We start from the raw sequence: 14,055 nt of genomic DNA, 5'->3' as shown, positions 1-14,055 counted from the left end.
GTGTCAGCACTTACCTAATATAAATTATTATTTGGAGTGTAGAATTTCTAAGTTCTCATGCTGTTATGTGAGATCTGAGTGGCTTCAGATACAAAATTACTTTGCCATTGACTTGTATTGTGACTTTGGGCAGTATAATTAGGGTCAAAATGATACAGAGATTAAACTAAAGGCACAGGCAGATGAGCTCTTTGATTATAAAATGCACAAAGGCATTTTACTATTAAAATTGATGTGAATTAGGCAGTAGGTGCTTTTGAGAATTCCATCCATTACCTCTCAGTATCTGTATGCACCTAAATGTCTTTATAAATCTTGTCACTAGTTACTGGCTTCAGATATAATTTCCTGGTGAAATTATGTATTAAACTGAGAATATAGTAATAGCTATAACTCAGCTGTAAAGCTTTGAATATTATTATTTTTTCCCCAGATGTAATAACAGTAGTAAGAGTTTATAGAAAACATACAGCAAAAAATACCATGATGTGCACAAAATATAGCAAGCACTATGTCTAGAGCTACATTTATGTATTCAAGATTGTTTTTTTTCCTAATCTACAAAATTCTTTTAAAGAAATCTGGAATAAAAAAGGCCCAGGGGGGAGGGAGGGAGTTGTTTCTCTGGGAAGATCTTTCACCTTGTAAATGCTACCACTTTCTCTAAAATTATGAAAATAAAAAATACTTATCTTCAGATTTCATCTTTAGGGAAAGCTGTAGCTTCTGTTTTTCTGCTTCAGAAGCAAGTTTGTAGTTATAACTGAATATGATCATGTTCCCATGAAGTTAATACTGACCAGAGCCTAACAGTTGCATGCTTGCTGGTCTGACAGTGTGCAAATTCTGTAGGTGCTATTTGTATTTTTGTTTTTGAGAGCTTAGTTTATGAAGACTTATAATTAATTTATCATCAAATTGACACTTTATTACCTTTGCAGTTACAGTTTTCATGATTTTGATTCCAGAGATGTAGCACAATACTCCCTAGAGTTAGTGAGGTGTTTATGACAAATACAAGCTCTTATTTAGCTCAGGTACAGCTAAGCACTGTGACGCAGGGCCAGGGTAGCAGCTGTGTTGAGCAGTAAGACATGGACTGCTCACAAGCTGCAATTCTCTGTGCATTCCAGAATTACTATCTTTTTAAGGTACTTTTTCTTTCTCTACTTCCATTCTCCATCTGGAAAAGGAAACACAAGGATGGTGCTGGTAGTGCTTACAAAAACAGAGATACTGTGAATATTTCACATTTTTACAATTCTAGTTTTCTTTTTGAAACCAGAATTTCCTTTTGAACCATAAAGGTTGCATAGACAGAAGATTGCAGGGACTTAACGACACCGTAAGGGTTGTGTGTGTGTCTGTGTGCGTGTGTGTGTTGAGATGCAGGGAAAAATGTACTTGATTGATCCTATTACTCTTCAGTTTGTGGAACTTTCATTCTTCTGAGTAAATATTCACTGCCAACCATCAGGGCCCTGTTTTAGGCATGAATGATGCTAAATAAAGGAATATTCACCTGGAGATTTGATGTTGTTCTGTTTTGATTCTACCACTTAATATATACTAACAACCACTTCAGGACAGTTGCTTGCAAGAAACAGATCTTTGTTTTGTTTTCTTTCATCTCTGTTGTAAAACAGCCAAATTATGGAAACCAGCAGTACGGACCAAATAGCCAGTTTCCAAACCAGCCTGGTCAGTATCCCACTCCCAACCCTCCAAGACCCCTTACATCTCCCAACTATCCTGGACAGAGGATGCCAAGCCAGCAGAGCACAGGGCAGTACCCTCCTCCAACAGTCAACATGGGGCAGTATTACAAGGTAAGCATTTTTAGATTATGTTTTTGGGTTCTGGTAAACATTTATGGATGAAGTCATATTTATGATCTCTTAGCTACTGCTTTTACATAATTAAAGGAAAGACAGAAAAATATACAGTGCTTATAGTCATGTTCTAGATATCACAGGAACAAGTTTATCAGCTGTCTTGGATTGCAGCTTCAGACCAAATCATAAAGAAAACTAAATGTTACTGAGGCTCATTAGAAACTCTTGGTTTCACTTAAAATATAGCTTGTAAGTAAGTACATGTAAGTACATAATGGGATACAGCTGTAGAATTTTCACTTATTCATGACACGCTACAAGAATACAGCTTTGGAAATTTGTAATAAACAAGTTCCACATTGCAGAATCCCAGTTTCATACCTACAATGGTTACTGTAAGGTTAGGCCAGGCTGAAATTAAAAGTCGTTCCAGGTGTGGAATTCATCTTTAATACTGACGTTGCATGGCTTCTCCCTGCTTTTTCTGTTGGTGTTGGGTTTTTTGGTTTGTTGTGGGTTTCTATTTTTTGTGTTTTTTTGTTTTTGTTTTTTTCCTGTGCTGTTTGTTTTGGGCAAGAAGTAGAATTGCTTACATGTTGTATAAATCCTTTTTTATGAAATTATCCTGGTCACTTCTGATTATCCATGTTGAGTTTAACTGAACACCTTCTGAAGTTTGCTGTCTCTTGTACACAGATACTCTAGTGAATATAAAAACTGGGAGGACTGTGGATGGTCTGATCTGCTCTTAAAACATTAGCTCTAGGTTACTTTCTGATTTTGGAGGCAGAAGGTGCACATTGGTCTTGAATTGGAATTTCTTGTGTGAATCACACAGAAAACACACCACTGAAAAAGAAGCAAACAAAACAAAGCAAAACAAAAACAACAACAACAAAACACAAAAACCCAAACCCTTTTCTATAGAGCATCTGTTCTACATGCAGCCAAGCTGTCCACTGCAACATGCCCCAGGAAATCCTGTTGCATCATAGCAGCTTTTGCAGAAGAACACAAGGTGACAGATCCTCAACCACTGTAGTTCCAGTGCAGTCAATTATGCTCAAATAATACCAGAAGATTCCTTTGAAGTTTTAAAGTGACAGATTTAAAATATATATTTTACATTTGTTTATTTTGGATGGGTTTGAAGGTTGTTTTTTTTTATGGAATAGTTCTGATGGGGGATTTGTGGTCTTTCAAATGCATTTTGTATTCAAATATAGACCATTCTTGGAAACAGTTAGAAAATAACTTGTCAAGAAGGGAGATTATCCCTGGCTAGTGGAAAAATAAAAGTTCCATAGATGGATCCTAAACCTTTGGACTATAATGGCTGTGGAGACAGGAACTCTGTGTTTTATAGGAAAAAAAACAAAAAAACAAAACAAAACAAAAAAAAACCACACAGAAATGTAGGGTAGAAAAGTAAAGGCTCAGAATGTAAATCTTTTCTTGGGTACATCAGAGTACCTTACTCTAGCAGCATGGCGTTTAGATATGGAATCTGATTTGCAGTCCTTGTATTTTGGCTGCTTGTAAAGATGTTCATCTTGTGACTCTCTGTTGTGTGTGTGCTTATGGTACACTGTTAAAAGAGGGTGCCAGGCTGTTGCAGTTTTGTTTAGTGTCATCATCTTCCACATTATTCTTACTGCTTTATTCTGTTACCTCTACCCTTCCCCTTAATTGCAAGAAACAAAAGCAATGTGTTTTAATACTAGAACTACTATTTATAATTAACCATCTGTTTTCTTTTAGCTAGTCTCATTTAGCAGCAGAGAACAGAGTCAAACTGTAGGTACATAGAATAAAACAGATCCCCTGAGTCCCAGAGCCTTCATTCTGAGTAGGTGAATTGGACAGGAGTGGGAAAAAAAATGGTAGATGGAAGTGAAAGGGTCACAGACATTTTAATTCTGTGTCCTTGGATTGTGTTTTTCATGTAGGCTTTTGAGCACTGGAGCCTTTTTGGAAGGAATCCAAAGAGGTGCAAAGGTCTGGATGGGCCAGAGTGGTGTGGAGAAACTGGGGCAGTTGGTTGTGGAAAGAGAGCGTTCAATGGAACGCAGTAAACGTCTTAGCAGCCTTGCTTTTATCTGGTCATTGCCTGAATGAAACTGGCTGGCCTGCTGCTTTCAAATCCTGCTTATTTCTTCTAGTCTGCTTCTTCCCTGAAGGCTTCATGGGACATCCTGTGGTTTCTCTTCCTTCTGGAGACAGAGGAGCCTTCCTACTTTGTTTGTAGTCCTTGATGTTTGATAACAGTACAGTTCACAAAGATTATTATTTTTATTTTCAGACTGCAATAACAATGTGATATTATTTATTTTCTAGCCATCAAGGCCTGTACCTGTGGCAAATTACCCTCATTCACCTGTTCCAGGAAACCCCACGCCACCTATGACTCCAGGGAGCAATATTCCTCCATACCTGTCACCTAACCAGGATGTCAAACCACCATTCCCACCTGACATTAAGCCAAATATCAATGCTTTACCACCACCTCCAAGTGAGTAGCACCAAAATACTCCCCCTGTCATTTATTGTCCCTACATTCTCTGCCACATACGTTTCAGTCTGGAAACCAGGTTTGATTGCTGCTCTGGGAGAGGCTCTGATTGCTAAGTTGCAATAGGTGGCATGGCCCTGCTGCAGGCTTAATAGAGTGAGGAAAAAGGAAGAAGAAAAATTACTGTCCCCTCCTAAAATAGACCATCCCAAGTTCTTCAAAGTTAAATAATTCTTTAAATATTCCTTCAAAGTATTCCTTTGATACACTTCCTGACGATAAAACATTTAATTTCGAGTTGTGTTATGTGTGCTAGGTAGGCTTGTTGATTGTATAAACTTTTATTGTGGTGTATTTTGTTCAAGGGCAAAACCATTCATTGAACATAACAGCGGAATGGCATACGATGTGAATATTTATAGCATTGTCTCTGTTGTGATCCATACAGGCTTAAGAATATTCAGTAGAGTGCCAAAAATTGATATATGTTCCTTTCAAAGCCACTCAACCTCACAGCTACATTTGGCTGGGAACAGGGAAGGAATAACAAGATATATCTGGCTCTATACTAGCACAAGATGTTTGATGTTTTGAAGTGACTGATGAACAGTAGGAGATATTACTTATTAGGGAATCGGGAGAATCTTTGTTTCCTAAAAAGGACTTCTGCTGCATTAGCACTTTGTAGCCAGTCTTTGGAATTCAGGATAGTTAAAAAATGAAGTAGAAGAAAGTGACTTGCAGTATCGTTTGGGCAAAACCATAGTATTTAAAGGGATTTGGTTTGCATAGTTTAGCTGTGAATTACCATAAAATCTTGTGTTACTGATCAAATAGCAATTGTGTGCTAGTATGTTTGGTCTTTGGAAAAGTTCAGCTGAAACTAATTGGGTAATGTTTCTCCCTGCTCAAAGTAGAAGAAATAACTAAACATCATCACTGTTGGCCATAATCAAGAGTTGTCAGTCTTTTTACTAGCAGAGTAAGTCTGGACACGGAACCTATGCAGTGATAAAAAAAAAAACACAACACAAGTTCTTGTCACATTGTTACCCAGAATAAGAGGAGAATAAAAGAGTTGGGTTTTTCATTGTTAACAACTTGAGCCTTTTCACTTGCATTGACTAGATCCTGTAGCTACCTGTGTCTTTCTTTTGTGTGTGTATGAATCTGCAAAGTTAAACCCAGAAGCAGATCACTGTACCATTTGTTATTGTTCTGTATAAATATACACATTATTATTGCACTGCAGATGCTAAAGGGAAAGTTCATGCTTTCTCTCCCTCTTCGATCCCAGCCAACCACAATGATGAGCTGCGTCTGACATTTCCCGTGAGGGATGGTGTTGTGTTGGAGCCCTTCCGGCTGGAACACAACCTGGCAGTCAGTAACCACGTCTTTCACTTAAGGCCAACTGTTCATCAAACGCTGATGTGGAGGTAAGCTGAGACTTATTGTGAATTTCACCAGCAATGGAGAATGGGCAGGCCATATGAACTTCATTTAGGTTTGCCTTCAAAAACTGTGGTCTTGCTAGGAAAAGTCCCCTTTGTGCTCCCAGATAGTCTCACCTGTTGATTCCCAAAGGCAGTGTGTTCTAAAATGCTTCCTGATGCATTCCCTTGCCGATTGCGCACTCTGCAAAGTCATTGTAACTGTTCCATCATTTCTGCTCTGGGTAGAATGAGTGCAGGATGTGCAGGACCAATACCTGTCCAAACTTTGATTTAGCAGACTCTGAAGCCCTAGGTGATCTGTGGCTTGTGAAATGTTAGTTGCAGGTATCGCTGAAAGTAAATGGCTGAATATCTGATAATGAAAAATAACACGCTAAAGAAGAACCCAGTTTAGGTACCTGATTACATCAGCTGGAAAGAAACGTTCATAAATCCTCCAGATATTTGAAACTGATTTCATACATCCCCTCTCTTCTGTGAATCCCCAAATAAGGATGGATAAGAAATACAGAACATAGCATCCAATACACAAAGTCTTCTGTTTTTCAATTACAGCAAATACTACTCTCCAGTATAGAAGAATAATTTTCCTAGGTGGTACTTCACTGTATTTAATTTGGATTTGCATGAGTGATTTCATCTTATGTGCTGCTTTCAATGTTTAGATCAGCTTACAATCAGAGCCTTATTTCATTTTTTATATGTACGTTTTCATATCCTGCCAAATAAATCTGTCTCCTATTTTTCTCAGAAGGTATTTCAGTGTTATCCTGTTTTCTGATTGCATTGTTTGAAGCTGTCTCTGTGCACTGTGGTGCTTGGTTAGCCTCTCACTATCTTGTACAGATGTCCTTTTACAGGTGTAGCAGCTGAAGTGGTAAAACACTGCATCTTCAGCACATTTTCTGTTATGCCTTCCTCACTTTCAGCTTCTTCTGAGCCTGGATCAAATACAGCCTGGTCTAAATGGGACTAATAACTTGTAGCTTCAGCTTTTTCCACCTGAGGACCTTTTTTCCATTTACTGGAATTCATATGAGATTTCTGTTTTTACAGTGTGGACAAAGCACAAGGTGTTCAGGGGTAGCAGAGAGATGTGCTGGGTTCTCTGCTCCCAGGATGGACTCTGGCTCTAAAGCTGAGACTGGACATAGGCTACAAGAGTGGTTTGCTGCCACAGTGCCCTAACTTGAGGTAGTATGGGGGTTAGAAGTGAGAGAGATTTCAGACAGACCACATCCAATAATTAACACCTAACTTTGAGGTCAGTTATTGCTTACTTGAATTTCATTATCGTGGAGTACTAGAAGCAGAGGGAGTTTTGGCAGTTATTTGCTAGTTCTTATTAATAAGTAATCACTACTGGGGATTGTGCTGGCTCATTCAGTAGATTTATAGTGCTGCACTGAGGCATGACGCTGTTTCTTAATATCTGTTCTTTCTTTCTGTTCTTTCTTTCTTCCTTAGCTCACCAAACACATAGCCTTTATTTAAACTTGTTTTAATGAAGACTCGTAGGTAAACTGTGCTCGGGTCACTTAACTTCTTGTCAGTGGTGGGGAGAATGGATGGTCCTGTAACAAAGTCATTTCAAATTTACCTCAGGGCTGGATGGATTCCAAAAAAATGAATTAGCCACATGTGTGGAAGGATTTTGTTTTTATAGAGAATGGTGGAATCAAGCCAGTTCTGAATATTTTTATGCTAGTTAAAATATTCAGCAGAACCACTCACGTGTACACCCATAACGAACTGGTTTTGTCCCCACTGGGATCTTTTCATGGTTACGAGAAACAGAAGACTGAAAGCAAGAAAAATGTAGCCTTGAAGCTGGCTCAGTCTTAGCACTACTTAGTTATTAGCAGAGACCTGCTGTGGGGCTGTGTGCGAAAACACGAAGACCTCCTAATTTCTGTTCTCACCCTGAGACTTTCAGCAAACCTGACCAGAGTTCTCAGGAATGCACATAATCCATTTGGGTTTTATATTAGAGGCTCTGAGGCTTGCTTCCGTCTGGGTTTCAGTGGTTGCTGTATGTTCTCATGAGATGAGAATTTCCGGTAGATCTTGCAGAGATCTTTCAAAACTTGTCAGTGAAATACTAGAAAAAAAAGTCTAGGAACACTTGATATAGAAAGATTATGCTGAATGCATACATTATGATCACATAATTTGTATTCTGTGCTTTTCTTTACTAAACAAACAAAAAGCGTTTTTATCCGATGCTAAATCTAGATGTTTTGAAATCTGGAGACAATGGTGTTAAGTCAGGATTCAAATCCCTATTTCTGGATAAGGAAAATGACAGTTAAGATGATGATCTGAATGAGCTGTTCCTTAATGGATCTTACAAAGACAGCTTCCAGACAAGATGAAGAAATGAGCACCTGAATTATCAAGCTTAAACGATAAACATTGGGTAGAATGTATTAGCTATCATGAACAGTAGAATTCCAGCATTTCAGTTCAGTTCCTCGCGTTCTTTTACATTTCCTCTTCAAATTGGTCTTTTCTAACACACTGACATTTGCATGTGACACTTAGAAGTTATAATCTCTACCCATTTAATTTCCATTAACTTAGTTTTAGCCACTCCCTTTTTTTGGAGGTGTTATAAATCTAATTTTAGGGAGTTGAAAAGCATGTGGTATTTATTATTAGAGGGAGGAAGGGAATCATACTCTGAAAGAAGTTCTAACTTGGGTAAATTTAATCCACAGCTGTGTTAATTTGGAGTCACAGACATACAGGCAGTGAGAAACAGAGGTCATTTTCTTAGTTGAATTACCTGTTCTAAGGCTGGAATAGCAATATCTGTACTATGTCTGACAAGCACTTGTTCAAAATCTTGTTCAAACACTCTGAAATAGTGAAAGATCTGGAATATTCCAACACAACCTGCTGCAGTGTATAACTTTCTTATTCTTTACTTTTCACTCAGACACGAAAAACCTGTCTGATGTTAACATTCCTTTTTTTTGCAGGATAATTTCACAGTCTGTTTTTGCAAAGTGGTTTAAGATGTTCCCTTGGAAAGTCCTTTATAAGTGTAAAATATTAACATCTCTGTAGTATGCTTGCATCATTAATTCATCATGACTTCCTTCTGTTAAGGGCTTTTGTGATGAAAGTGTGTTGTATCTTTTATTGGGAGTAATTCTAGAAGAATAGTCTGATTGGTCAAGAAAAAATGCTCCTAGCAACAAAAAAGACCTCCCTCTGCAATGTGCAAGAAAAGTTAAAGGAAGATTTATTGGTTGTTGTACAGGTCTGACTTGGAATTACAGTTCAAGTGCTATCACCATGAAGACAGACAAATGAACACAAACTGGCCAGCTTCAGTCCAGGTCAGCGTTAATGCAACCCCACTTACCATCGAACGTGGTGACAACAAGACATCTCATAAACCTCTGCACCTAAAGCATGTCTGCCAGCCAGGAAGAAACACGATTCAAATTACAGTCACAGCATGTTGTTGTGTAAGTACATTGAGCTTGCGGCTGCAGCTGCTGATGCTGACTTTGCTGTTTAGTACAGTTTGCAGTTTTTTTTTTTGTTTTTTTTTTTTGTAAGGTGCTTGTTTAATGGTGTTGACACAGACAGAGTACTAATGCTGATTTTTTTGAGCTGCAGAATTATTGTAGACTGTAGCAATGTCAGTGTGTTTGAAAGGACTTGGGGGCCTAGGGGAGGGAGTTTGCTCTCCAAGCTCTTTTGTGTGTGCCTGAGTTACAAAGTGGCTGAAGGATTTCAAGGAAGTAGATCATTGAGGTGTGGACTGTTATCCAGTACTAATTTCATTTACGTAGGGAATTAAACTGCAGTTGATTTGACGTGATAACTTCAGCGCTCACATTGTTGGTGATGGTTTTTAGATGAAAAATTTGTATCCCATGAAACCTTCCCCCTTTCTCATTTTCCATGGTTCAGATGCTTTTGGAAACAAGAACTGTATTTTTAATGCAGACTGTTGTACACATTACAGTCTGAGCTTTTAACTGCCCTGCTGTTACTGACAAGAAAGCAAGCTGCTACTACCTCTCCCAAGGTCACAGTGTGAGGCATTTTAATGGGAAGCCATCAACACATTTTGCTTTACTTCACATTGAAGCATCTGAACCTAATACCATTTATCTGTTGGCTAAAAGCGGGGGCAGCATCCTGCAAATCCACAGCAAGCTCTTTATGACTCTGGGAAGGAGGATTCAGTGAGTTGCAGACAGATCGGTGGCAAATTGTGCAACTTATAGTGTGATGGCAGGCAGATAGTCTAGATTATGTCAAAGAATCCAGGGTCTTAGGAATGAACCCAAGTATCAGAGAAAAATATATCAGCCCTCCATATTCTGAATATTAAAGAGGAAGAAAATGCAGAACATCTTTTCTTCTTTTTAAAAAAGAAAAAGCTATTGTATAGGAGTATTCTGTGCTCCTGGGGAACAGAACAAAATACTGTACAGCATTCAGTATATCCCTATGGGAGTGCGTGCACTCAGCAGAGCAGCACCAGCTTTCATATTTATGCATTAGATGCCTCCTGAAGCTATGCATCCAAGGGAAGAATGCTGCTCTGTTAAGCAGCGTATGTACCATGTGTGCTCGGTTCTTGTGGTAACAAAGTGTGTTCTCTTTCAGTCACACTTGTTCGTGTTGCAATTAGTACACCGGCCATCAGTTCGTTCTGTACTTCAAGGTTTACTAAAGAAACGCCTCCTCCCAGCAGAACATTGTATCACCAAGAGTGAGTTTTGTTTTTTTGTGTGTGATGACGTTCTTAAAATGCCTACATTCAATTGTGATTAACTATTTCTACACCAGATTTGCTTGCTGACTGAAAACTTTAAACTACACTTCAGAATTTCCAGAATATTATGTGCATAGATTAAATCTTTGGGATACTGAAATTTAAAAGTCTGTTTGGGTGGGGTAAAAAAATACCAAGAACACAAGCTTAATCCCTAATCATTTCCCTCCTCTCCTGGGATAATCTTCTTTTCCCCACATATTTGTTTTTCTCTTATTCTAAGGAGTTGCATTGAAAGATTCTTCTCCCTTGTTCATTTAGGGCTGCTTTAAGTGCTTTTGTAGGACAGCACTTGTTATAGTTGAGACTATGTCTGATATGCATGTGCGCGATGGCTTGTCTGTACAGCATAAGGTTATGCAACATACTCTCGTGAATAATTTGTCTGCCAAAGTAGCGTGTAAAGGATGAATTGTTCATCTTTTAGATTTCTACATTAGGATTTAAAGTGTACGTGTATTTTCTCATGCATACCTTCTTCCTAAACAGTAAAGAGGAATTTCAGTAGTGTAGCAGCTTCCTCTGGCAATGCAACACTAAATGGGGAAGATGGAGTAGAGCAAACAGCTATTAAAGTGTCTCTGAAGTGTCCGATCACATTCCGGAGGATTCAGCTCCCAGCAAGGGGTCATGATTGCAAGCATGTACAAGTGAGTAGATGCTGATGATGTCACAGTGTTCCCTCCACTGTATATTATTACCTTTTGCTTGGTTATTGTAAGAGAGAGCTTAACGGATTTCCTTTTTGTCTATCAACATAAACAGTTAAATACATATATGTATTTCTGTTGAATGTAGAGACAAGTAAGCTACTTGGTTTAGGTGTTAGTTCTAGTAGGGTTTTCTTCATGACAGCTTTACTTTTGTATGACTGACTCAGTTAATACAGTATTTTCCTTTGATTTTTCTCTCCTTTTTTTTTTTTTTTTTTTTTTTTTCCTTTTTCTTTTGTTTCTTTGTTTGATTGTTTGTTTCTGATATATAGTGCTTTGATCTGGAATCTTATTTACAACTGAACTGTGAAAGAGGAACTTGGAGGTGTCCAGTATGCAAGTAAGTGCAACTATGTTACATGAAATGCTGCTGTAGGTGATTTAGCCAAATTCCAGTAATACTGAAGGTAATGAAGAAGAGCTAATTTATTTGGAAGGAAGAGAAAGGAAGTGCTAGAAAATAAGATATATTACATTATGTTTACCTAAAGTCCAATGAGAATTCTTCAATATTGCATGAACTGGGGAACACCTTGGATTTTATGGAAATTCAAAAGCAGGAGATTTAACAGGAGATTTTCTTACAAAGTGCTCAATCTGCTAGCTCTCATCAGGCTATCGTTGTATTGCGTAGAGTTAAAAAGAAGCTCAAATATTTGTAGTGATGAGACAGATATCTACATGAAACTGGTGAACTGGGAGTTGATTTTCCTCCAGATTATGCAGTATAAACAATGAGCAGATAGCAACATACCATGATAGAAGAATAGGTAGTCTATTCTGGAATTACTTTTGTATGATTTTCTTGTTGTAATGCTCAAATTACTAAACTTCAAATATACAAATATTAAAATGCTCAATATCCAGCTGAGTTTGGTGGCTTAAGGATGACAAATAACTGTCTTGTGGTATTGTGCTTTGAGTTGCATAGAGATACAGTTAATGGCAGAGTTCAAGGAGAATGAGAATTTTGGAGGCTGCAGCGTTTGACCACCAAGGTCAATGTCAGGGGTAAATGAAGGCAAAAACAGGAAGTAGAAAGGATTCTAGTTCAGAATAAGGCTGATTTTTAAAAAGCTATAAGGTTTCCAAGAAGCTGTGAATACAAAAGTTTGGAAAATTGCTTAAAGAAAAAGGGAAATACCTCAGTATATTTTCAACTGTATGTCTTGACTAGAGCACTAGCATACTGCATAAGAAACAGAACAAAACACTTTGAAGTAGTCAGAGACTGCCCGTCCTTACAGTTAACTGAGCAAAACAGATTCACAGAATGTCTGCAAGCTCTTTCAGTGTCTTTAACCTACTGTGCTCAGTGCATGTAGTTATGAGTTTGTTACAGCCTCAGCTGAGAGCCAGTGCTCCTAAGCTCAAGCATCTGTAGTTGTATCAGTTCGCAAGCATCTCTGCCCATCTCCTCTTCAGTCCTGGTTGTGTCAGCCAGTGTTAGCTGTTGAACAGATACAGCCATTGTCTGCTTTATCTGCTTCTGTGAACGTCACAGACTTGAGACAAGCTTGACCATCTGTGATCCATAGCTATCCTAGGGCACAGATGATTTCTCTGAACTACCTCAACCTTTCAATCTTTTGAGTTCGGCTAAGAATAAGAATTGGATGTCTTAAAAGGTAGTGGTTGCTTCATAGTTTATGTATTGATACATTCAGGCTAAAATTTGTGTCCACTTTCTCTAAGTATAAGCACCTGCATTCTGATCTTAGTTCCGACATAACTCATTTATGTTACTGTTTTGTTCTGTCCCCATCTGTGCTATGTAAAACAGTTATTATACGCAGTTATTTTGAAGACACATTACTGCATAGCTCAAGAAAACAGCACAGATGCAATTTTTAAAAAGTAGTAGTTGTAGATGATGATCACAGGAGAGATCTACTGTGCTCAAAGAGACTTTATATCTGAAATACAGTTCAATTAAATCAACAATTTAAAAGATGTGAACAGTTTGTGGACATATACAGATCCGTGTATGTATGTGTGTATCCTTATCTTACCTATTTGGTGTAACAGACTATTATCCTGGTAAAGCAGATGTATAAGTGAAGCTGTTTGTCCCAAGTCATTATAAGCTGCTTGTAAGAGATAGTAAGATGGTAGATCTTAGACTTCTGATTCCATCACTAAACTATTCTTCTTCCGTCCTTCTTTTAAATATACAGATATATGCTAATATGAAGGAGTTGTTTGTTTGTTTGTTTTCCTTTTCTAGTAAAACTGCTCTGCTGGAGGGCTTAGAGGTTGACCAGTACATGTGGGGTATTCTCAACGCTATACAGAAGTAAGTGAATTGATATTTCTGATATCCAAGACTAAGTGAGTGGGAGATATTTTAATGAGTGCTGAGACAATCATGCCAAAGGTGTTAGTGATTGAACTTGAGTATTCTGTTTCACGGCTTCTCGGTGAAGCTAGTAATATCAGTAAGCATAGCTTACATAGAGTGTGTCTCTTTCTGCCTACTTAATAGATCTCATTTGGGTCATCTCCTGATGACAGCCTCATCAGTGAAGCAGAAGGAAGAGCAAGAATGGAGGATGAAATGTTTTCTCATGTTTAGAAGGAGACCTTTTGATTCACATATAGCAGATCACATAGATACTTTTGGATTTCACTGTGAGGGTATAAACAGAAATGTGCTCTCACATTGTCATTTCTAAAATTTGCTTTCAGCACACATTTGAGGAGTGAAAGATTTTGAGGTTGTATATACTAGAGC

At 38.1% G+C, this 14,055-nt stretch overlaps 1 protein-coding gene across 25 annotated transcripts in view; it reads left to right on the top strand.

The window, feature by feature from the left end:
* The window catches only part of ZMIZ1 (zinc finger MIZ-type containing 1), a 318,620-nt gene that overhangs the window by 289,902 nt on the left and 14,663 nt on the right, over positions 1–14,055 (top strand). For 13 of the 25 annotated variants that reach the window (XM_072339691.1, XM_072339690.1, XM_072339687.1 and 10 more), the window contains 8 exons: positions 1,647–1,829; positions 4,173–4,347; positions 5,600–5,786; positions 9,073–9,283; positions 10,440–10,545; positions 11,098–11,258; positions 11,594–11,661; positions 13,549–13,617. In XM_072339691.1, coding sequence (XP_072195792.1) covers positions 1,647–1,829; positions 4,173–4,347; positions 5,600–5,786; positions 9,073–9,283; positions 10,440–10,545; positions 11,098–11,258; positions 11,594–11,661; positions 13,549–13,617 — 1,160 coding nt within the window. The remainder of the gene's footprint in view (positions 1–1,646; positions 1,830–4,172; positions 4,348–5,599; positions 5,787–9,072; positions 9,284–10,439; positions 10,546–11,097; positions 11,259–11,593; positions 11,662–13,548; positions 13,618–14,055) is intronic. The other 12 variants (XM_072339697.1, XM_072339699.1, XM_072339696.1 and 9 more) reach the window with 1 other exon arrangement.

The sequence above is a fragment of the Excalfactoria chinensis genome, chromosome 6 (assembly GCF_039878825.1).
Source record: "Excalfactoria chinensis isolate bCotChi1 chromosome 6, bCotChi1.hap2, whole genome shotgun sequence".
Lineage (NCBI taxonomy): Eukaryota > Metazoa > Chordata > Aves > Galliformes > Phasianidae > Excalfactoria > Excalfactoria chinensis.
The sequence above is the reverse complement of the archived record's forward strand: the minus strand, read 5'-3'. Positions and strand labels throughout refer to the sequence as shown.